Source organism: Macaca mulatta, chromosome 1 (assembly GCF_049350105.2).
Source record: "Macaca mulatta isolate MMU2019108-1 chromosome 1, T2T-MMU8v2.0, whole genome shotgun sequence".
Classification (NCBI taxonomy): Eukaryota; Metazoa; Chordata; class Mammalia; order Primates; family Cercopithecidae; genus Macaca; species Macaca mulatta.
The window spans coordinates 225,400,719-225,425,882 of record NC_133406.1 but is presented as its reverse complement, the minus strand read 5'-3'; the positions used below and the strand labels follow the sequence as shown (position 1 = coordinate 225,425,882).

Sequence of the window (25,164 nt, the reverse complement as noted above, 5' to 3'; positions counted from 1 at the left end):
TAGATTGAGAGTTACGGAGAAGGATTTATCTTTTTATTCATTTCTGCGTCGCCGGCGCCCGACACGTGGTAGGCACTTAATGCCTGTTCGGTGAACAAATAAGACTGGGGACTCCTCCACAGACCTCAGTCATTAAGTCAACCAGTCAGCAGAGATTTCCTTCTCCGCGTTCCTTTTCTTCCCTCCCCTTTTCTCGCCCTTCCTCCCTCTCCCCTCCCACGCCCCCTTCCCACTCCTCCCCCTCCTATCTTCTCCAGGCTTCCTCCTCCCCTTCCAGTCCCCGCCCCCCGCTGCGTCGCGAAGGCGGGGAAGGCGAGGCGGGCTTTACGGCAGCCGAGTTGCGGCGGGGCGGGGCGCCGGGCGGGCGGCGCGCTTGGCGGCAGCCGTGGGAGGCAGGCGGGCAGGCAGACGGACTCGCAGGCGGGTGGCGGCGGCCGTGCTTGCTAGTGAGGGCGGGCGGGAGTGACTCACTGAGCGTGTGTGAGGGAGGGAGCGAGCGAGCGAGCGAGCGAGCGAGCAGCCCGCGCCGGCCTTCCGCAGCACCAGCCAGGCCACGCCGCCGCCTCTTCCCCTGCGCCCCGCGCCCAGGCCGGGCCGAGCCGGGTCGGGCCCGGGCCATGCTGCTCACCGTGTACTGTGTGCGGAGGGACCTCTCCGAGGTGACCTTTTCCCTCCAGGTCGACGCCGACTTCGAGCTGCACAACTTCCGCGCGCTGTGCGAGCTCGAGTCTGGCATCCCCGCAGCCGAGAGCCAGGTACGCCGGGCAGCGAGCCGGGCCTGCCCCGGAGCTAAGCCCTCCCCGCCTCGGGGCCGCACTCCCTTTGCTACTGGTGAAGAATTGGGGGCTGGGGTGAGCAGGGATAGCCATTCTCAGGTCACCCCCGCATCCGGGAAGGAGTTGGGGAGCTGGCATCGGTAGCTGCCCTCACACACCCCGAGCGTGGGGTGGGGTACGAGGAGAGGGAGCGGAGAACCTGACCGCAGACGCACCCACTGCAGCGTGAGGGGCGCGTGGACTGTAGAGCAGCGCTAACCCTCCTCACCTTTGGCTCTTTGGCCCTTTTTCTGATCCCGAGTGTAGGATATCGTTGTGGACCTCAGAAGCAGCCCTGGGTTTGCTAGGGTTCATACGTCCTGCAAACCAGAAATACCAGTTTGGATCACTGTGGTAGATAGATGTTCCTCTGCTTCTCTCTCTCTTTTTTTTTTTTTTTTGGAGAGGGTTTCTGCTTAAATATACGCAGTTTAAATGCACAGATTTGCACTTCCGGTGAAAGAAAAAGTTTAAGACTTGCACTACCTCGTTTTGGGGTCTTTGGAAGTGCTCTTTACCCACTACATGCGTTTCTGGTTAAATTCTTTTGAAAAACAGTACCTGTTGGTTCAACTCAAGCTGTTTGTTTCTTTCGGTTCTACCCTGGTAGTAAGCCAGAGGGCCCATTTTCTTTCAGGCCACAGTTCAGAGTTTGGGTCAGTTCAAAGCTCAATGCTTTAAAAGGATATGTGCTTGGAAACGGCCTAATATCTGCTGTTTGGTGGTTTCATTTCCCTACTCAGCTTGCTTTGCTGGAAAGAAGTTCAACCTCTCATATTTTAACTAAGCAAAGTAATTCTCAAAATGCTTTGGGGCTGCCCCTAGTCTTTATCAAACAGAATCGGTGACAATAACCCTGTAAACTTTACACTAAAACCCTTAGATCATGACTTAATAAATTTAGCCTAGAGAACGTAGTCTAAACATTAAGAAAATTACAGAAGTCTCCCAAGGCTCCATCATGTAAATCTTGATTTTCTACTGCAGTTATGAAATAGTTTACAAAACGATTGCCCAACTACAGCTTGTTTTGCTGTGTTATGGTAAACACATGTGTCAATATTTTGTTCAGAAGTATGATTCCTTTACACAATGTGAACTTTAGAACCTTGGCATAAAGCTGTTCAGAAAGAATTTCAAAAGTTAATCCACAAAAGCTCAGGAACCAGTTCCTGTCAGTTAATGCCTCGTGGAGAACTGGGAAAGGACTGCTTAAATAGAGAAAATCAACTCTTCAATTTTTTTTTCCTTCTTTTTCTTTTTTGTTGAGACGGAGTCTCGCTCTGTCGTCCATGCTGGAGTGCAGTGGTGCGGTCTTAGCTCACTGCAACCCCTGCCTCCCGGGTTCAAGCGATTCTCCTGCCTCAGCCTCCTGAGTAGCTGGGATTGCAGGCGCGCGCCACCACGCCCGGCTAATTTTTGTTTTTTTTTTTTTTTTTTTTTTTTAGTAGAGACGGGGTTTCACCATGTTGGCCAGGCTGATCTCCAACTCCTGACCTCAAGTGATCCGCCCTCCTTGGCCTCCCAAAATGCTGGAATTATAGGCGTGAGCCATCGCGTCCGGACAACTCTTCAATTTTTGATAGTGGCTTTTTCAGTTGTTTTTTTCTTCGAGCTGTTATATTACCCTCGTTGTAGTCACTGGCTGGTAGGGAAAATAAGAAATTAAAATGTAAATTGGTTTTGTTGTTAGTTAGGGCCTGAGAAAAGGCAGAGGTTGAGATTGTTTCCATTCCTGCACTTTTTGTGATGGCTGAACCAAGAAATTTAAGTCAATTAAAGGGATATCTGACACCCCCTTTAATTGACTTAAATTTCTTGTTAACAGCCATCACAAAAGACGATTTATTGTGTGGTCAGCCAGGCATTGCCCTCTGCCAGTCGGGAAAGTTAGGAATACCTTAGTAATTGAACATAGGCTAACTCCAAATTATTTCTTGTTCATTACGTCAGTGTTTCGGCATTTACTTCCTTCCCAAGCCAAATTAGCATATAGAAACTTGGGCTCCAACTGGTGTTAAGCCTGTGTTAGATAGCCATAAACAGCTCCTGTTTTTCCAGTCTGTTCTGTTGGCTCCATTGTAACCTGACAACACAGTATCTATTTTAAGGTGTCTGGTGGTCGGTTGTCTTTCACTTGCTTGCCCATCAGGCAGGAACAGGATCCACCCTAGACACTTGAGTCATTTCCTTTCATCAAATCGTAAAAGTAAACATCATTATAGTTTTTACCCACAAATATACCATGTTTACTTACTTGCGTGCCCCCCCCCATTACGTCCCAGGGTTCTCTCATATTACTCATCTTCCCTTCCTTTCCTTGACTGTTTAACTCCTCCTCTTGTTTACTTTCTCCATTCCCATTCCTTCACCTCTCATTTATGACTCCATTTCTTCAAGGAAATATATATATTTTTATGTTCCTGGCTATTTTTTCCTGCCACTATGTGTCCAGACAACTGGTGTCCAAACTTTCATGTATCCCTATGAGTAAAATGTTTCAGATTATGCTCCTGTTATGTATATAATACGTTATATACATGAACTGATACATTTTATGCATTATATATGACCATGTATAATATACACATAATGTGCATTATATGCATATATAGTACATTATATATAAGAAGTAACATTGTACACACACAAAATGGAATTTAAGGAAGGACGAACTAAAATAAATGGAAATGAAAATTCTAATATTTTCAGTTTCTTCCTCCACCCTTAAAGAATTGTCTTGCATGGCTGCCCTACATTGGTGATCACTGGTTTAGAATTCAGTCTTTCACCTGAGTGTCAATTGTGCATAAGCATACAGTTGGAAAAGGTGCTAATTTTTAACAGCTCTAGTCTGATTATAGTAGTTATAATTCAGTGATAACAAATTTAGAACAGAAGCCATCTCTACTTGTACGTGTGATTAAAGCTGGGCATGTTCCGTCTCTTAATAGTGTGGGCTTGGAAGCCAGTCGTGGCTCTGTTTGATGCTTTGATGCAGACTTGCCTGGGTGAACTTCAAACACTTGTCAGAACTTAGCTTCACTTTAAATTAATGTCCTCATATTTTTGAAGCATCCTGATAATTTACCTCTGTAGGTGGCACATGGAAAAAGTAGGCACAATGTATAAGAACCCTCAAATGAAAGGCAAATAATAGCAGTAATTGTATGATCTTGAAAATGCACACAGCATGATTTGTGGTTTGTAAACCACTGTTTTATCTTATGTGTGTCTGTTTTTTTGTTTTGAGACGGTCTCGCTCTGTCACCTAGGCAGTAGTACGATCACGGGTCACTGTAGCCTCAACCTCCTGGGCTCAAGTGATCCTGCCACCTCAGCCTCCCAAGTAGCTGGGACTACAGGTGTGTGCTCCACCACATCTGACTGATTTTTTTATTTTCTTTGGAGATGGGGTTTCACTATGTTGGCCAGGCTGGTCTCAAACTCCTGACCTCAGATGATCCGCCTGCCTTGTCCTCCCAAAGTGCTGGGATTACAGGCTTGAGCCCCCGCAACTGGCCCCAAATTGATGATTTTAAAGGGTACATAGTATACCATCATATAGATGTATTGTAATTTATTTAACAATCTCCCTTTTATTAAGCATAATACTGGGGAAAATTGGAAGCAGTTATAAGTAACATGGCATGAACATCCATATACTTAAGGCTGTAGCCTCCATTTCTGTTATTTTCTCAGGATAAATTCTTAGATATGCAGTTGCCAGATCAAAGACATAAAGTCTTTGAAAGGTTTTTAGTAACTGTTGCCGAATTGCCTTCCAGAGAGGGTTATACAAGTCAAATTGGCTATTACATGGGGTAGAATATGTAGATCACTTGGTAGATAGTGGGCATTTGATTAATGGCAATACTATTATGAAGCCATTCAGATGTAATTCCAAGTGTTTTGTAGCCAGTTTATGGTCCTTGTTTTATCTTTATTCTTTATTTTTTAGAGATGGGATCTCGCTCTTACTTGGGCTGGAATGCAGTGTTGCAATCACAACTCACTGTATCCTTAACATGTTGGGATCAAGGGATCCTCCCAAGTAGCTGAGACTTTTTTTTTTTTTTTTTTTTTTTTTTTTTTTGAGACGAGGTCTTGCCAGTGCTGGGCTTGAACTCCTAACCTCAAGCAGTCCTCCCGCCTCGGCCTCCTAAAGTGTTGGGATTACAGGTGTGAGCCACTGCACCTGGCCTACCAGTTTATGTTCTTTAATGCTAGAAATTTATTGTTAAGCTTTTTGTTAACAGAAGGCTCTCATTCAGAGACCAGAAAACACCTGACCTCATGCTTAAAAGTTCTGGAGTTTTATTAATTAGTCTGTTGTCAAATGTTGATTAAGATTATAATTCAGTCTCTGGGGTGCCTCCTCTGGAGTAAGTACCAGCAGTTGCGCCAGTTTTGCTGATTAAGACTCATAGCTGTATACATTTTCTTGTTGTATGTTCTTATAACTGGCAAAACTTGAATTTTGGGCTTTGTAGCTGTTGAGTTGGGTAACATGCGTGGTGGAAGGATCGAGAATGCTGCCGTGGAACGCCTTTTGTTTTGATTGGTAGAGATTTGAAGCCATGTCTAATAGATACTCATGTTCCGTTGGAAGATCACATGGATTTATTTTGGGACTTTTGCTGCAAAATAATTGTCTGTCTTGGACTCTTAAGCCCGTTTAAACAAAATGAAATCAGTTCTTTGTGGCAATTACAATTTTAGCTGAGCTTTAGTTGATCTCATTTATGTCCTTAGACTAAAACGGAGCACAGCTGCTGCTTCGTCAGTGTGAGGAACGCGTGCTCCTCACCCAGGTTCTTCAGTCTAGTGTTTCCAGGAAATTGGCGCTGGAGCAACATTCCATATTTCATAGACATGCTCAGTGTGGTGATTATCTAGATTTTACATTTGTATTTGTTAGATCATGCTGCCTTCCTTTAAAAAATGATATTGTCTGCTGAGGAAATACTGTGGCAACTAAGCAGTGATGGAATGAAGTATGGCATCTGTGAAGTGGGAGTCAGAGCGGGCAGTTGGTGGTGTTTCCTCATGTTCAGGGCGTGGGGATGCGTTGAGCAGTGGACAGTATTTTAATCCTCCTGGTGGATAGAGTCGAGTCTCTTTGTGGCAATGGATGGCTTAGTAGTGCTTGTTAAAGTCACCCACATAATTCACCAGGCCACTTCAGGGTTATGTTTGGGAAAGCTGTATATAATACTTGAGTATGGGCTTTGAAATCCGACAGTTGTTCCAATTGCAGTTTTCTTCTTATTCTTTTTTTTATTTTAAGAGACAAGATCTTATTCTGTTTCCCAGGCTGGAGTGCCGTGGTACAATCATAGCTCACTGCAACCGTGAACTCCTGGGCTCAGGTGATCCTCCTGCTTCAGTCTCCCAAATAGTTGAGACTACAGGCATATGCTACCATGCCAGCTAATTATTATTATTATTATTATTTTAGAGGTGGGGTCTTGTTGTGTTGCCCAGTCTGGCTTTGCATTCCTGGCCTCAAACAATCTTCCTACCTCATCCTCCCAAAGTGTTGGTATTACAGGCGTGAGCCACGGCACCCAGCCTGCATAGGATCATTTTGATTCTCCTGAGTTTGATTCCTCCTTGCAAATAAATAAATTTTCGTTTATAAATACAGTTAATGACCGGGCGCATTGGCTCACTCTGTAATCCCAGCACTTTAGGGGGCAGAGACGGGCAGATCACAAAGTCAGGAGATTGAGACCATGCTGGCTAACACGGCGAAACCCTGTCTCTACTAAAAATACCAAAAAAAAAAAAAAAAAAAAAAAAATTAGCTGGGCATGGTGGCAGGAGCCTGTAGTCCCAGCTACTCAGGAGGCCTAGGCAGGAGAATGGCGTGAACCCGGGAGGCGGAGCTTGCAGTGAGCCGAGATCCCGCCACTTCACTCCACCTGGGGCGACAGAGCAAGACTCCGTCTCAATAAATAAATAAATAAATGCAGTTAGAATGTGCCTCTGCTCCCAGGAGACTGTTCATGTATCTCTGAATATACTGATAGTCAAATTTCTGAAACTGGAAAATTAAAGAGTAAGTTGTTGACAGTGGCTTCACAGTGTTGATGCTATGCTGTAAGAGCCTGTCTACCTGCCATTTCTCTTGGCATACCTCTTTTTTCTTGTTGCACACCTCAACCTGTGATGCTTATCACTTCTGGTTTATGTGTTTTTCCAAGCAGTCTCACAAGTTATAATATGACTCCCAGTTGTTTTGCAGAAAATCTGTGTTGATGCTGATGTACTTTTACTGTGAAATACGTGCTTAAATAAGGGTGTGTGAATGGGATGATGGGAGTGACAGTTGCAGTCTGTTGAAATGTGGTTCTTTTTGTTTGTTTGTTTTTGTTTTTTAAGAGGCAGGGTCTTACTCTGTCCCCAGGCTGGAGTGCAGTGGTACAACCGCAGCTCACTACAGCCTGGACCTCCTGGGCTTAAGCAATCCTCCTGCCTCAGACTGCTAAGTAGCTGGGACTACAGTCACATGCTACCATGGCTGGCCATTTAAAAAATTTTTTTAGATATGGATTCTCACTATGTTGCCCAGGCTGATCTCAAACTCCAGGGCTTAACCCAGCTTGTGGGAGTTATATCTTACTGCTCAAGGTCATTGCCAAGGTATGATTTTTTCACACACAAAAAATCTGCAACCGCTGGCCTAAATGGGTTAAGCGATGCTCCCGCCTCAGCCTCCCCAAGTGCTGGGATTACAGGTGTGAGCCATCATACTAGATCTGAAATGTTTTTTAACTCAGCAGATTGAGCATTAAGAACTTAATAGTGGCCAGGCGCGGTGGCTCAAGCCTGTAATCCCAGCACTTTGGGAGACCGAGATGGGCGGATCACAAGGTCAGGAGATCGAGACCATCCTGGCTAACACGGTGAAACCCCGTCTGTACTAAAAAAAATACAAATAACTAGCTGGGCGTGGTGGCGGGCGCCTGTAGTCCCAGCTACTCGGGAGGCTGAGGCAGGAGAATGGCGTAAACCTGGGAGGCGGTGCTTGCAGTGAGCTGAGATCTGGCCACTGCACTCCAGCCTGGGCGACACAGCGAGACTCCGTCTCAAAAAAAAAAAAAAAAAAGAACTTAATAGTATTTTTTCAAGTCATGCATAAAACTTGTATAATTGGGCCTACAAATTTGCTCATATTCAGAATTCGATTTTGGTAGGAACTCATTTTCGTGTTCTATTCCTCATGTCTATAAATTCTGAGAGCAGGTATGACAGAATCACTTTTTTTCCAGTTTAAATGCTGTGTTTTCAGTTTTTATTTCAGGTAACCTTACTATGAAAGCTGTAAGGAAACATAGAATGATAATGTTAGCAGAGAGAACTGGAAGGGACAGCTGTAATGATGATCTAGCCCACCTGCTTGCTTGACACATGGAAAGGGTGAGGCCTGGACCTGCTGAGTGTCATGCCCCTTGCATGGAGTTACTGGCAGAGCCAGGGTAGAACTCAGGTTCCTCAGTTCGCATGTGGCCTGGTGAAAAGTGAATCATTAGGAGGAAAACCTTTCAAAGCCTGAGTTTATTCTGAATGCCTTTCTGGAGTATGTAATAATGCAGGGCAGATTTTATGTTTTTTCGTAATAAAATTATAGGGTACCTTTGTTCTTTCTATCTATAGTACGTTATTTCATCTGTTTGTGCTCTCAGGTTTTCTTCAGTATGATTACACATCATAAAATATTTTTATTAGTAGTACATTCCTAATTCTTTTTTTCCACTTGTATTTAGTTGTTATTTTCTTAGTTTCACTTTATTTTCCAGTCTTGCCCCCCGCCCCGCCCCGCCCCGCCACCAAGACGGAGTCTTGCTTGCCCAGACTAGAGTGCAGTGGTGCGATCTCAGTACTGCAACCTTTGCCTCCCGGGTTTAAGCAATTCTCCTGCCTCAGCCTCTGGAGTAGCTGGGATTACAGGTGCGTGCCACCACACCTGGCTAGTTTTTGTATTTTTAGTAGAGACAGAGTTTCACCATGTTGGCCAGGCTGGTCTCGAATCCCTGACCTCGTGATCCACCTGCCTTGGCCTCCCAAAGTGCTGGGATTACAGTCGTGAGCCACCGTGCCCAGCCCAGAGTGATACAACTTTGGGAATGGTAGAAGAGAAGGAAGAATGCAGTGCAGGAAGGATGATGTTTGGGAACCTTTTGCCAGTGTACAAGATTATTTCAAAGTGTACACTTTATTTAGTAGTACTGTAGTTAGTTAGCATACCCAGAATAAATCATTCCCTTTTCCTCCCTGCTAAAAATTAAATCTAAAATTATATCCATTTTCATAAATTCATTCTTTAGTTCATCAAATATTTGAGCATCAGTTATATAAGAGGCCCTGTTCTAAGCATTTATGATCTGGTGAATGAAACAAAGTCCTTGTCCTCAAGTAGTTTACATTTAATGGGGCAGAAGGACAATAAATAAATAAATATATATTGTGTTAGTCGAGAGTATATTTTAAATAACATATTAGGGAAGAACTCTAAAGAGTAATGTTTGATCAGAGACGTAAAAGGAAAAAAAGGAGTTGAAAAAGAACATTCCTCAGGTAGAGAAAACAAGAGAAACAGCCCTGAAGGGGAAGTTGATCCCTGGTATTTGAGGAACAGCAGTCATAGTGAAAGACGAAGTCAGAAGGAGAGCCAGGGGCCAAATTGTTTGGTCCTGGTCGGTGACGGGAAGGACTGTGGGTTTTGTTCTGGATGTGGTGGGAATCCACTGGAGGGTTTGAACGGAGTGTGACATCTGATTCAGAGGAAAACTGGTCCTTCTGCTTTGTGCTCTGTTACTTCTCAGTGCATTATACTGTTGTGTATCTTTTCTTGTTGTAGATCGTCTATGCTGAAAGACCTCTCACAGACAACCACAGATCGTTGGCTTCTTATGGCTTGAAAGATGGGGACGTTGTGATTTTACGACAGAAGGAGAATGCAGACCCTCGACCTCCAGTGCAGTTCCCAAGTAAGACATCTGGTGGTTGAGCATCCCCCAGCACAGCCATCAGCAGGTAGCAGAGCGTAGCGCCTCAGAGTTTTGGATTTGCTTTGGATTCAGACTGCAGGATACAGATCCTGACTCTGCCTTTTCCCTGCTGTGTAACCTTGAACAAGCATTTTAACGTCTCTAAATTGGTTTCCTCTTCTATAAGATAGGTGCCATAATTAACCCCAACTCCTAAAGCTGACATGAGGCTAATGCATGTAAAATCTTCAGCACATAGCAAGCCCTCAATAAATATTAGCTTCTGTTATCAGAGATAATTATACAATAATCTTTATCCTTGGGAAGGACTTGAAAGAATGCGTAAGCCTATGATTTTGCTACTTTGTGTCTGTCCTTCAGTGGCCAAGCCTTTCTGGAGCATTTTATAGCCAGCCAGGCACTTGGAGCTGCATTTCACATGATCTCATAACTTGGTTGTGTGAGGATTTACATAATTATTTGCATAATAATTTATAATTATGAAGCCAGATTTTAAATGATGTCTTTAAAGTTACATGACTATTAAGTGAGGGCACAGGAATTAAAATGTGATGTTTTTTCCATTATGCTGAACTTGATAAACATTAAGCAGCTTGACCACCAAGTTGTGGTTCTTTCCTACCAACTGTGTTAATCACATACAAAGAAACATTTATCTATCTTTGATGCTCCTTTTATAATAGATGTTTATGGTCTGAAATCTGTGCACTGGGATTTAGTAGGTTCTATGTCACTAAAATAATATGCAGAATTGTGTGGATGTGAACGTGTGTGTGTACTGGATAGACAGAGGGTCATACCTTTGTTCAGATACTTGAAGTGGCTTATGGATCCACAAAGTGTTTTATAAGGTCTTAATGTGAAACAGCTTGGTGAAATGTGTGGTTTTTTTCCATTCCCTGCCATATTCAGATAGATTTTCTTAAATAGTGTTTAGCCCGTAGGTCACCAGTTTTAAAGTTTATGGTGACAGATGCTGGCAGAGTCTGGGTGATGACAGACTGACTGCAGCTTTAACCACAGTGTTTCCATTCAGCCTGAAACTGGAGCTTACTGAGACCATCAAGGACTGGCTCCACCAGATCTGGAAGACATTAGTCCCTTGGGGCCACAGTTAAACTTTAGAAAGAAGTTAAAACTTCTTTCCAAAGAAGTTAAACGTATTTAAACAACTGTGACAATCAGTAAAAACCACATCTTCCTTTGGTTAATTTGATGAGATTGTTAATTCTGGAATTTACTTCTTCCCCCACCACCCCCCGTATTGTTGCATATGGACAAGAGAGCCAACGGGTTGGGGCGGGAGTGATCTGGTCTATTAAGTAAACATGTTTTTGAGAATTACTCTGAAGTGAATGGACTCTCAAGATAATGTATAACGGGTGGAGATAAAATGTCTTGACCTGCAAAGAGGGCCCACCCATATATGTTTTTTCCTGGCTGGTATAGATTAGCTACCTCACAGAGATCATCCTGTTAACTTCACCTTTTCCTTGGTTGGGAGTTGAAGAAAGTGGCTAATTGAACCCCTGCTAAAGGGTAGAAATGTTACATCATGAGTTTAAGCTTTCTCTTTTTCTATCTGAGGTCCAGAAAGGCTTCAGGATAGTCCCAGACTTGAGACAAGTTTGTTTGTTTTTTGGTTTTTTAGTTTATATAAAATCCTTAATAGTGCAAGGATTGTGCTATAATTCTGATCACTGTGAAATTGCTTAGTGTACTGTCATTTATAACATTAAACACAATTATCTCTAAGAACAGTACTCATTGTTCAGACAAGTTTGACCATCAAATATATTTTTTGGAGTTGAAGGAATGTTCATTGACTCAGGCCTAGCCCCTCATTCTGGCTCTCCTTGTTTACTTTTCTTTTTCATTTTTCTTTTTTAAATAACAGTTTTATTGAGATACAATTCATGCATTTAATTTTTGTTTACTATATTCATGAGTTGTGTAACCGTCACCACAATCCATTTTAGCATATTTCCATTACCTTAAAAATAAATCCTAAACCCATTTATAGTCATCTCCCATTTCCCCCTAGGCTCCGCAGCCTAGACAACTACAGGTCTACTTTCTGTCTCTATGTATTTACCTATTTGGGACATTTCATATAAATGGGGTCATACAATGTGTGAGTCCTTTGTGTAAGAATTAAAATTCCCTTTTATTTTCCTTTCAGTTTAGTAAGGTCAGCCGAGCCTGGCATATAGAACCTGGGAGTTCTGGCTTCTAAAATATAGTAGCTTTTGGTGTAATCAGCACTGAGAACCTATGCAAGTCCCTTTTCTTCCTTTTTTTTGAGACGGAGTCTCGCTCTGTAGCCCAGGCTGGAGTGCAGTGGCCGGATCTCAGCTCACTGCAAGCTCCGCCTCCCGGGTTCACGCCCTTCTCCCGCCTCAGCCTCCCGAGTAGCTGGGACTACAGGCGCCGCCACCTCGCCCGGCTAGTTTTTTGTATTTCTTAGCAGAGACGGGGATTCACCGTGTTAGCCAGGATGGTCTCGATCTCCTGACCTCGTGATCCACCCGTCTTGGCCTCCCAAAGTGCTGGGATTACAGGCTTGAGCCACCGCGCCCGGCCCTTTTCTTCTTTTCTATAAAATGATGACACTGTTTAGCCCCCCAGGGGCATGAGAAGAGTTAGCAGAGATGCACAGATGAAAGTATAAATTCAGAGAACTATTAAGAACTTCCCTGAGCCAATACGTTTAGCACTGACTTGCAGAATTTAGCATCTAATATTTATGCTGCTCACTTGATATATATAATATCCTTTGATCCGGCTGGGCAGGGTGGCTCACTCTTATAATCCCAGCACTTTGGGAGCCTGAGGTGGGTGGCTCACCTGAGGTCAGGAGTTCGAGACCAGCCTGGCCAACATGGTGAAATCCCATCTCTACTAAAAATACAAAAAATTAGGTGGGCTTAGTGGCAGACGCCTGTAATCGCAGTTACTCAGGAGGCTGAGGCAGAAGAATCACTTGAACCCAGGAGGCAGAGGTTGCAGTGAGGCAAGATCGCGCCGTTGCACTCCAGCCTGGGCAACAAGGCAAGACTCTGTCTCAAAAAAAAAAAAAAAAAAAAAAAAAATTCTTTAATCCAAGCACCAAGGCTGTTTGAACCATATGTCAGACCAGAGTAGGATTTTTCTCAAGAACAACATCCAGACTTATGCAATTATATTTATTGAAACTAGCTTTAATTTTTTTTTATTTTGAAACAAAGTTTCATTCTTCTTTTTTTTTTTTTGAGACGGAATCTCACTCTGTCGCCCAGGCTGGAGTGCAGTGGCCAGATCTCAGCTCACTACAAGCTCCGCCTGCCGGGTTTACGCCATTCTCCTGCCTCAGCCTCCCGAGTAGCTGGGACTACAGGCGCCCACCACCTCGCCAGGCTAGTTTTTTGTATTTTTTAGTAGAGACGGGGTTTCACCGTGTTAGCCAGGATGGTCTCGGTCTCCTGACCTCGTGATCCGCCCGTCTCGGCCTCCCAAAGTGCTGGGATTACGGGCTTGAGCCACCGCGCCCGGCAAAGTTTCATTCTTGTCACCTGGGCTGGAGTGCAATGACACGATCTTGGCTCACTGCAACCTCCGCCTCTCGGGTTGAAACGATTCTCCTGCCTCAGCCTCCCAAGTAGCTGGGATTACAGACGACTGCCACCACCCCCAGCTAATTTTTGTATATTTAGTAGAGATGGGGTTTCACCATGTTGACCAGGCTGGTCTGGAACTTCTGACCTCAGGTGATCCAGCTGCCTTGGCCTCCCAAAGTGCTGGGATTACAGGTGTGAGCCACCGCACCCGGCGGCTTTAATTATTTAAAAACATAAATTAAAAACCTGATGTCTATTGTGAGATATTTTATAAGCTAAAAATTTGGGGTTACTACTGTCACCTTCCCCTTATTTTTCTTCTTTCCTATTGATTCACTCTCAGCCTGCAGTCTTCATATTCAGAGTCAGCATGAGAAAGAACAAGGGTAAAGTCTACAGTTACCTTTGCTGTTGTCATGTACCATGTATGAGCAAGTGTTCTGCTGTTTCCTTCAAGTGCTTGTTTTTGTAGAGTAATTTGAGTAAACTGAATTGATTTTCCCCAACAGACTTACCCCGAATAGATTTCAGTAGTATAGCTGTGCCTGGCACATCAAGTCCCCGGCAGCGCCAGCCACCAGGAGCACAGCAGTCCCACTCATCTCCTGGAGAAATAACTTCATCTCCTCAGGGCTTGGACAATCCAGCCTTGCTCCGAGGTATGTTGCTGGCCAACCCGCATGAGCTGTCCTTGCTGAAGGAACGCAATCCACCCCTGGCAGAAGCTCTGCTCAGTGGAGACCTTGGTAAGCTTATAAATTTGGAAGGCTGTTAGGCTGGCCTGAGGTGAAGAAGCTGTGTCATAGCAAATGTGAAGAGACTCAAGCAACACTGTGTCAAATGATTTATTGAACATACCAGTTTTTTCTCTGTGAGAGGTAGATTAGTGCTAAAGTCAAAGGCTGAGTTAATTGGAATCAGCAATAGAGTTTTCGGAGTGAAATCCATCTAGGCCACCCCCCTCGGTTTACTTTTTGTTTTCCTCATTGTTTTGGCAGCGCATAACCTAGGTACTGATTTTTTTTTTTTTTTTTTTTTTTTGAGATGGAGTCTCGCTCTGTTACCCAGGCTGGAGTGCAGTGGCGCAGTCTTGGCTCACTGCCAGATCTGCCTCCCAGGTTCACACCATTCTCCTGCCTCAGCCTCCTGAGTAGCTGGAACTACAGGTGCCTGCCGCCACGCCTGGGCCAATTTTTTGTTTTTAGTAGAGATGGGGTTTCACCGTGTTAGCCAGGATGGTCTCGATCTCCTGACCTCGTGATCCACCTGCCTCAGCCTCTCAAAGTGCTGAGATTACAGGCGTGAGCCACCGTGCCTGGCCGGTACTGATATTTTAACCTGTTAGATCTTCAATTAAAGAGCACCAACAAGCCAGCTGATGCCAGCTGGCATTTTTTTTTAGTTACAGGAAACAGGTTCAGTGCCCTGTATGGCAAAATGAAATCACCTTAACCTCAGTGTACTGCAAGTTATTTTTTGTATTTTTTTGTAGAGATGGAGTTTTGCCATATTGTCCAGGCTGGTTTCAAATTCTTGGGCTCAAGCAGCCTGCCTGCCTTGGCCTCCCAGAGTGCTGGGATTACAGGCATGAGCTGTCGCACTCAGCCAACTTTTAGCCATCTTTATGAATCGAGTTTTCTCTGTAAATTGCTCTCATTTTACTCTTGGATTTATGAGTTAAATTGGGTTAAGTCTAAAAACATAACAGACACTTAATGACTCATTCCTCAATTGACTGTCTTTAAATTGGCAATCTTTACCTTACAGTGAAATACGTAGATTTTAAATATACAATTCCTTGAGTTTTGACAAACTCCTGTAAGCCCAATCAAGACACAGGACATTTCTCTCACTCCAGAAAGTTCCACTATGTTCCTTGCTAGTCAGTTTCCTCTCCTTATAGGTTACTACTGTTTTGATAATCTTACAGTTTAGTTTCGCCTGTCTTCATGTATATGGAATAATAGAGTGTCTGCTCTTTCGTGTTAGGCTTTTTTTTTTTTTTTTTTTTGAGAGGGAGTCTCACTCTGTCTCCGAGGCTGTAGTGCAGTGGTGCGATCTCTGCTCACTGCAACCTTCACCTCCCGGGTTCAAGCAATTCTCCCACCTCAGCCTCCCAAGTACCTGGGACTACAGGCGTACACCACCACACCCAGCTAATTGTTGTATTATTAGTAGATAATACATGTTGGCCAGACTGGTCCCAAACTCCTGGCCACCCTGTTGGCCAGACTGGTCCCAAACTCCTAACGTCGTGATCCACCTGTCTGGGCCTCCCAAAGTACTTTCACTCAACTTACTGCTTTTTAGATCCATCTGTATTGTGTGCATTAGTAGTTCAGATAAACCTTGTCACAATATCTTTTAATTTCTTATGTCAGTATGTCTAATCACCAAAGACCGTGATGATGAGGCATTTAAGTTTGCACACTTAAACGTACCACCATTTAAGACATTGCAAAATAGGCCGGGCACGGTGGATCACCTGAGGTCAGGAGTTCAACACCAGCCTGGCCAACATTGTGAAACCCCATCTCTACTAAAAATACAAAAAATTAGCTGGACGTGGTGGCAGGCGCCTGTAATCCCAGCTACTTGGGAGGCTGAGGCAGGAGAATCACTTGAACTCGGGAGGTGGAGGTTGTAGTGAGCCGAGATTGCGCCATTGCACTCTGGCCTGGGCAACAAGATTGAAACTCCGTCTCAAAAAAAGAGACAAATTGCAAAATAGATTCTTGTTGTAATGTACATCTTGTAGCAAGCAGTGTTTTCTCTAATTTTCCTGCCTATTATTTCATCAGAACACACAAAATATAGGTAGACTAACAATAGTTTATACTTAATTTATCTGGCTTAAGGCAGGGCATATTATAAAGGAAATGAAACTAGAAGAGGAAAAGGAGATTATATAATGCTGTATTTTGTTTCTAGGTAATAGGACAATGAGGACAATGGGGAGCAACGGGGAGGGGAGGAGTGGGGACATTCATCTGCCACATGATCACTCCCCACCGTTTTAAATTGGAAAGTTGTTACCTCTGAGTAGAAACAATATGATAGATAACTTCTTATAAAAGATTTTTGCAAATACTTTTTTTTTTTAAGACAGGGTCTCACCATGTCACCCAGGCTGGAGTGTGTGGTGCCATCACAGCTCACTGCAGCCTCGACCTCCTGGACTCAAGCCATCCCCCCACACTTGAACCCCCACCCAACAGTAGCTGGGACTACAGGCATGCACCACCATGCTCGGCTAATTTTTATATTTTTTGTAGAGACAAGGTCTTGCTATGTTGCCCAGGCTGATCTCGAACTCCTAGGCTCAAATGGTCCTCCCACCTCAGCCTCCCAAAGTGTCGAGATTACAGGTGTGAGCTACCACACCCAGCCACAAATACTTTCTTTATGCTGAATTTAAATGACGAAATAGCCTTGACTCGGAGAATAGAAAGTAAATGTAATTGCTCATTTCAAATAAGCTTTAGGCATCCTCTCTGCATCTTACAGTTGTAGTTTGAGAAATTGTTTGGTGTGGGAAAGTATTGATAAAGGTTGAAAATACAGCGGTATTTAAGATTTTTCTCCCTTATTTTTGTAGAGAAATTCTCTAGAGTCCTGGTGGAGCAGCAGCAGGACCGAGCCCGGAGAGAGCAAGAAAGGATTCGTCTGTTTTCTGCTGATCCCTTTGACCTTGAAGCTCAGGCAAAGATAGAAGAAGATATCAGGTAATGAATGATCTGTTCATCTAAAGAACAAGACTCAGAGAGTCCAGATTTCCCAAACTGCAGGGTATCTAACATTAGTTGGGCATCTGCTTGGAGGCAGCTTCTCTGTTTTGCAGTTGAGATAGTAACCTCAGTCTTTTAGTTTAGTCTCTCCTCTTTCATTTTCTACGCATTTCGATTCGACATGACAAAGATATAGGTACTGAGCTTAATGACTTTCTGTTCTAAAATTTTAAGGAAGACTCCCTGACTAGCAGACAGAGCATCATAACACAGTTCTAGATAAATGACCCCCAGACTGAGCAGAAGCCACCCTCTGGTGAGACCGCAAGGCTGGTTGCATATTACATGGGCTGATTTGACCCTCTTTCTTTAGACATATTGTGTAAGTCCTGACTAAATCCAGGGCTTAAACATGATTGGATTAGAGAGGGCTCTGAGCTGATGGAACATTGGTAGTCCTAAGTCTGTTTTCCTGCTGCATTTCTTGTACTGGCCTCAGTGGATAAACTGAATATTGGACATGTTTCCAGCCCTCAGTTTCTGTAATGCAGTGGTTCTCACCTGGGGCTATAGTAAAATCATATGAGAAGCTTTTAAAAATGCAGATGCTCGGGCTCTTCTCCCAAATCTGATGAATCAGAATTGTTGGGCATGGAGCTCAGGCAAGGACAGTGACGCCGTTCTGGCCTCAGTCACACTGATAGTCACAAGCAAGATTCTGTTCAGTCATTCTCTGAAAAAAAGGACAGCTGCTTTTCCCACCTCAAGTCAGTTTTTGTTTGCTAATTGTGAAAAAGTATAACTAAGAAGAGGATAACAGCAATGATACTTACACTTAGACTACTTAGCCTTTTAGGGACTGTGTCGTCATTTCGGTTACTTAAATGAAGCCTAACTTGGTCATTGTATTACACTATCAACTTAGAAATCAAATCATGCTTTTTTAAACTTCTCATTCTTTTTATCTTTTTTCTTTTTTTTTTTTTTTTTTTTTTTGAGACAAGGTCTCACTCTGTCACCCAGGCTGGAGTACATTGGCACAATAACAGCTTATTGCAGCCTGGACCTCCCCTAGACTGAGGTGTTCCTCTTACCTTAGCCTCCCAGATAGCTGGGAATACAGGCATCCGCCACCATGCCCAGCTAATTTTTTCATTTTTTGAAGAGACAGGATTTCACCATCTTGCCCTGGCTGGTCTTGAACTCCTGAGCTCACGCAATCCACGCGCCTCAGCCTCCCAAAGTGCTGGGATTATAGACATGAGCCACAGCACTTAGCCCTTCCTTCTTCTTCTTTTTCATTTTTCTTTTCTTTTTTTTTTTTTTTTTTTTTTTGAGACGGAGTCTCGCTCTGCCGCCCAGGCTGGAGTGCAGTGGCCGGATCTCAGCTCACTGCAAGCTCCGCCTCCCGGGTTCACGCCATTCTCCTGCCTCAGCCTCCCGAGTAGCTGGGACTACAGGCGCCGCCACCTCGCCCAGCTAGTTTTTTGTATTTTTTAAAGTAGAGATGGGGTTTCACCGTGTTAGCCAGGATGGTCTCGATCTCCTGACCTCATGATCCGCCCGTCTCGGCCTCCCAAAGTGCTGGGATTACAGGCTTGAGCCACCGCGCCCGGCCTTTTTTTTTTTTTTTTTGAGACAAGGTTTTGCCATGTTGGCCAGGCTAGTCTCAAACTCCTGACCTCAATTGATCTCCCACCTCAGCCTCTCAAAGTGCTGGGATTACAAGTGTGAGCACCATGCCCTGCCTCATACTCTTCTTACTACATTTGAAATCAGAAATATAGGCTAGTCATGGTGGCTCATGCCTATAATCCCAACACTTTGCTCGAAGCGAGGAGTTTGAGACCAGCCTGGGCAGCAAAGTGAGACTCTGTCTTTACAAAAAATAAAATAAATTAGCCAGGTATGGTGGCATGCACCTTCTGTCCTAGCTACTCAGGCGGCTGAGGCAGGAAGATCCCTCAAGCCCAGGAGTTGGAGGCTGCAGTAAGCTATGATTGCATTCCAACCTGGGCAAGAGAGTGAGACCCCCATCTTAGGGAAAAAAAAAAAGAAATATAATTGTACACTAGAATTAATTGACAGCCCTAAGTCATTATGAAACTTCGTCTCAAAAAAATAAGAGAAATGAAATAGATAGTGTCCATATGGCTCATGTTTCTTTCTAGGTCTTGAGTGAAGGAAATGGGGTAACACATCTGTTCTCTTCCCCACCCCCTGCTCAAGATGGAGTCTTGTTCTGTCGCCCAGGCCTGAGTGCAGTGGCACAATTTCAGCTCATTGCAACCTCCTTCTCCCAGGTTCAAGCGATTCTCCTGCCTCAGCCTTCTGAGTAGGTGGGATTACAGGCATGCACCACCACGCCAGGCTATTTTGGTATTTTTAGTAAAGACGGGGTTTCACCATCATGGCCAGGCTGGTCTTGAACTCCTGACCTCAGGTGATTCGCCCTCCTCATCCTGCCAATGTGCTGGGATTACAGGTGTGAGCCATTGCACCTGACCACATTTACTCTTTGAAAGGTGAAAACCTTGTACCTCTGAAGAGACTCTCTACATATGGACCCCAGAAAAGCCAAAGTAGCTGGTGTTATTGCAGAGGATTTTTTGTTGAAACTCATTTGGGTTGGAGTCCATGCAAGATGAAGTATACAATTAATTTTAGGTTATTTCTATGTTTAATAATGTGCAATAGCATAAAACCTGTGTAATTATATCAAATGTCTGTTAAAGTTTCATTTGGCTTGTTACACTAGTGATTACACAGGGTATGTGAACACCGAGGTTCGATAGCTTTCATATTTGCCTAAAGGAAGGTGCCTTTGACTTTCTGAGTTTAAATTTTGTTGCAAAATGGCTGATAAAGCCATCAGTTCACTTGAGCTCGATGATTATTATGAAAAGGGCAGAAACTATAGTTAGAGCCAGAGTCAGCAGAGTTTTGTTTATTTGGGCCTCTGACGTCTAGACTGCAGTGCAGTGGTACGATCGTGGCTCGTAGCCTCAACTTCTCGGGCTCAGGTGATCTTCCCCCATCAACCTCCCGAGTAGCTGGGTCTATAGGCACACCACCACATCTGGCTAATTTTTCTTGTATTTTGTAGAGACGAGGTTTCACCATGTTGCCCAGTCATGTCTTAAAGTCCTGGGCTCGAGTGATCTGTCCAACTCCCAGAGTGCTTGGATTATAGGTGTGAGCCACCTATAATGCTTGGCCTGAGGTTTATTTTTTGTTTGTTTGTTTAAGAGACAGGGTCAGCACCATAAAACAGGGCAAAAAAAAAAAAAGGGGGGCCGTGTCTTGCTCTGTCGTCTAGGCTGGAATGCAGTGGTACCATCATAGCTCACTGCAGCCTCAGCCTCCCAGGCCCAAGCAATCTCTTGCCTCAGTCTCCTGAATAGCTGGGACTACAGGCTTGTGCTACCACGCCCAGCTAATTTTAGTGATAGGGTCTCACTGTGTTGCCCAGGCTGGTATCAAACTCCTGGCCTCGAGTGATCCTCCTGCCTTGGCCTCCCAAAGTGCTGGGATTATAGGCACACAGCAGTGCCTGGCTTTAGTGGACTTTCTACAGATGGGCAGATAGTAAGTATTTTAGTCTTTGCAGACCAGACCATACAATCTGTGTTGCTCATGTTCAACTCCACCACTGCCATGTGAAAGCAGCCATAGATAATAGGACAGTATGTAAATGCATGATACTACTGTGTTTCCATAAAACTTTTTTTGCCTAAACAGCAGACTATGATTTACCAACCCTGAATTTACAGTGTAGTTTATCCCGAATCTTAGAACCTGTTCTGTTAGTGTCTCAGTCTTCAGGTAAGTTGCCCAGCCTCTAACCTAGTTTCCATTAATGTTGGTAGTATTTGATAATGTTTTTAAAAGGAGATTGATTCATGCTGTTTTAAGGGAGTAGAAAAAAATTGGGAATAAACATGAGATGTTGGAGTAAGCAGTAACTCCCTTTTGTTGTTTTTCTCATGTAAGAATTAGAGTTGTGTTTATTTTTTTGTTTTTTTTTTCCTTTTGGTGGGGAAAGATGGGGTTTCACTGTGTTGCCCAGGCTGGTCTGAAACTCGAGCTCAAACTCCTGAGCTCAAGGGATCCACCTACTTTGGCCTTCCAAAGTGCTGGAACTACAGGTGTGAGCCACTGCACCTAGCATGTTGATTTTTTTTTTTTTTTTTTTTTTTTTTTGAGATGGTGTCTCACTCTGTCACCCAGGCTGGAGTGTAGTGGCACGATCTCGGCTCACTGCAACCTCCGCCTCCCAGGTTCAAGTGGTTCTACTGCCTCAGCTTCCTGAGTTGCTGGGATTACAGGCGCCTGCCACCACGCCCAACTAATTTTTGTATATTTAGTAGAGATGGGGTTTCACCATGTAAGCCAGGCTGGTATTGAACTCCTGACCTCAGGTGATCCACCCGTCTTGGCCTCCCAAAGTGTTGGGATTACAGGCGTGAGCCACTGTGCCTAGCCAGCATGTTGAATTTTTAAACATATCGTTTCATGGATCAAATGAACTATGAAACACATGTAGTTTTAAGCGATGGATGCAGTTTTTTTGTAGCATAAGCTGTTATATGAGCACTGTATACTAGATGCTTTGTACCTCTCAGCAACGTAGGTAACAATTATCCTCAGTATACAGATTAGAAAACCCAGTCCTGCAGATAAAGCAGCACAAGAAGTTGAAATATTTGTGTTTTCTGTTTGCGAACTTTTTGTAATGTTCTGGGCTTAGGAAATGTATTCAGATACCCAATAAATCCTCAGTTAAAATTGGAACATTCCCAGAGTTCTAACATTCTGCCAGAAAAATGGGGTTGTGACCCTTGCTCTCCAGTTTCTTATTTCTGAATATGTAAAGGCAGCTCAGTGTTTTACATAGGGTAATTTTTATGCCTTTAGATTTTCTGCCAGCTGTTTATCTTACTGCCTCCTAGGAAATGATCTCTTGCCCCATATAGCACCAGTTTTTCTGTGACTCGGCTGCTGTGCTTGGGGCAAAAGATATGTACAAATCTGGTTTTTAATATTGTGACTTTGAAACTGATTTCTCTCCATGGAATTAATGTTTTCAGTGTCCCTGGTCTTGTTCTGTTACAGGCAACAGAACATTGAGGAAAACATGACAATAGCTATGGAAGAGGCTCCGGAAAGTTTTGGCCAAGTAGTGATGCTTTATATTAACTGCAAAGTGAATGGACATCCTGTGAAAGCCTTTGTTGACTCAGGTGACGTCTCTGTCTTTTATTTCTTGGTCTCCCTCCAACATCCTTACCTGACATGGGAGAAGGGGAGGCTCAAGCATCTGTTCAGATGGCTGTAGTTTTTTTTTTTTGAGATGGAGTATTGCTCTGTTACCCAGGCTGAAGTGCAGTGGCGCGATCTTGGCTCACTGCAACCTCTGTCTCCTGGGTTCAAGCGAATTCTCCAGCCTCAGCCTCCCGAGTAGCTGGGATTACAGGCGCCTACCACAGCACCCGGCTAATTTTTATATTTTTGGTCGAGATGAGGTTTCACCATGTTGGTCAGCCTGGTCTTGAACTCCTGACCTCAGGTGATCCACCACGCCCTGCCCAGATGGCTGTAGTTCTTTAGGCTGCTAACTCACCAGCCTGGGACTTACTGTTTCACTTGCCAGGCATTCTGTTGGTATTAGGTTTCTTTCTTTAATCATTTCTTAACCAGTTTTGTATTTTGTGATGTCTCCTTTATCTTCCTAGCTCCCCTTGTCTAGCATCCTGAATTTCTTGGATATTTCTGTAAAAAATTGGGAATACATAGGTTTAGAAGAAGGAGCTATAAAAGGAGCTGTGTAGGGTGTAATCAAACACATTTCAGCCTAGCCTGTGCACCAACACTTTGCCAAGATTTGGGAGGAGTGTAAGGGTATCTGGGTGTGGTTCTTACCCTTAAAGAACTTAACCAGGTAAGGAGACAGGGATTCTTCTGCTTGAGGGTCCAGGTAATTTACATACTAGTTGGCACCTTTTCTGTCAGTAACAACTGTTTGCTTTTTAGTAAAACTACACCATGCAGCATTTTGTGGGTATATGACTGGTCTCATGCATCTTAATTCTGGGTGTCTCACTCAAGACTCTAAGAAAAGTGAGTTCCTAGAGTAGAAAAATCCCCTGCTCAAATAATATTTTCCTCCTTGGCTATGTATTTCTATGTAAAAAGAAAGAAAGTATTTTCTTTCATTTGTTCATCTACGCATTCCTGAGCACATGCTGGGTTTCAGCTTTCTCTCTCTCATTTTTTAAAGAGAGAGTCTGTGTCACCCAGGCTAGAGTGCAGTGGTGCGATCAGCTCACTTCAGCCTCCAACTCCTGGGCTCAAGTGATCTCCAGCCTCAGCCTCCCAAGTAGCTGGAACTACAGACATGTGCAACCATACCTGGCTGATTTTTTTAACTTTTTGTAGAGAGAATTCCCCTGAATTGTGCAGGCTGATAGGGAGCTCCTGACCTCAACTCTCATTAAGAGTTTGTACCTTGAGACTGGGTGTAGTGGCTCATACCTGTAATTTTGGGAGGGTGAGATGCGTGAATTGCTTGAGCCCAGGAGTTTTGAGACCAGCCTGGGCAACATGGGGAAACCTCGCCTTTACAAAAAATACAAAAATTAGCCGGGTGTGGTGGTGCATACCTGTAGTCCCAGCTACTTCAGGTGACTGCAGAGTTCAGGGCTGCAGTGAGCTGTGATCGTGCCACTGTGCCCCAGCCTGGGTAAGTGAGACCCAGCCTTCAGGGGGAAAAAAAAAAAAGAAGTTTGTATCTTGAGATACATTCCTGGGAGAAGTAAATTTACTGATTATTCCGTTTTAAAAATGTCTGTTGTGTGTAGGGCCTTGTGCTGAGTGCTTCGTGATAAGACTTAGTGGCTGGAGCCTCAGAGGGCCCCTGTGTGAGTGAAAGACAAATACATAGGAGATGCTAATAGAATACTCAGTGTGTATTGATTCCTTATTGTGTGCCAAGCACCATGCTAGGTGCTCAATGTAATCATCTTACTCAATTTTATTTCATCCTCAGAACAGCTCTATGTACTTTGTTCTACTATAGTTCCTATCTTATCCATAAGGAAACTTAGATATAGAGAAGATCAAGTCACGCTTCCAGGTATACAGAGTTCGTGAGTGGTGGGCTTTGGATTCAACCCCAGGTCCCCTTGATGCCAGAAATCTCAACCACTGTGCAAAACTCAGGTGAATGTTGGATGGCTATAGAGACCACTTTCTCACTCTGACCGAGGCGTTCAGGAGAGTCTTTCCAAAAGACAGCGTTCGAGCTGAGGCTTTGGAAAATGCAGGAGAGCAGTGAAAGGGGCCCTTCTCACCCTGGGTTGCTTACTTTAATAACTTGCTTTTGTAGATTAAAGTTAAAAAGGAGGAAGAAAAAGAGAGAGCTGCCTTTCCAAATTCCCTTTTCCTTCATTATTTCTGGGCCTTTTAAAATCTAACCTTCCTCAAATACCAAGAACTTTTATTTCTTATAAAGTGTAGGGTACCTGTGAGTAATATGAGCAGAAGTGTTGGAATTGAGTGAGAGGCAAAGTCATTGCAAAAGGGCAGTCAGTTGAGGAGGAAGTGGGTCTTGAGCTGGATCTTGAAGCATCGGTGGAATTCAGAAAAAAAAGCAGGAGAGAGGGAGTATTTTACTGGAGGGTCACAGTGAGTGAATGGTAAAGGCGACATTCATATTCCTCCTGCTGAAACAGAGGGTTTAGAGTAGTTAGAATGTAAGGTCAGAAAGAAACAGTGGAGCCAGGATGGGGTGGGATCTGAAGCTGTGGTGATGGTAGTTTGAAACTAATCTCATAAGGAGTGGAAACCATTGAGGACTTCTAAGCAGATGAAGAAGTAAGTGATTTGAAAATGGTACTGTTGGCCCAGTGCAGTGGCTCAAACCTGTAATCCCAGCACTTTGGGAGGCGGGTAGATCACTTGAGGTCAGGAGTTCAAGACCAGCCTGGCCAACATGGTGAAACCCCAT

The 25,164-nt window shown here is 44.0% G+C and overlaps 1 protein-coding gene across 1 annotated transcript in view; it reads left to right on the top strand.

Moving 5' to 3' along the window:
* Positions 1 to 406: 406 nt before the first annotated feature.
* The window catches only part of DDI2 (DDI proteasomal shuttling factor 2), a 46,276-nt gene continuing 21,518 nt past the window's right edge, over positions 407 to 25,164 (top strand). Inside the window, exons 1-5 of the mRNA XM_015119175.3 lie at positions 407 to 755; positions 9,682 to 9,811; positions 13,938 to 14,174; positions 17,027 to 17,153; positions 22,272 to 22,399. Of these exons, the coding sequence (XP_014974661.2) occupies positions 618 to 755; positions 9,682 to 9,811; positions 13,938 to 14,174; positions 17,027 to 17,153; positions 22,272 to 22,399 (760 nt within the window). The 5' untranslated portion in view covers positions 407 to 617. The remainder of the gene's footprint in view (positions 756 to 9,681; positions 9,812 to 13,937; positions 14,175 to 17,026; positions 17,154 to 22,271; positions 22,400 to 25,164) is intronic.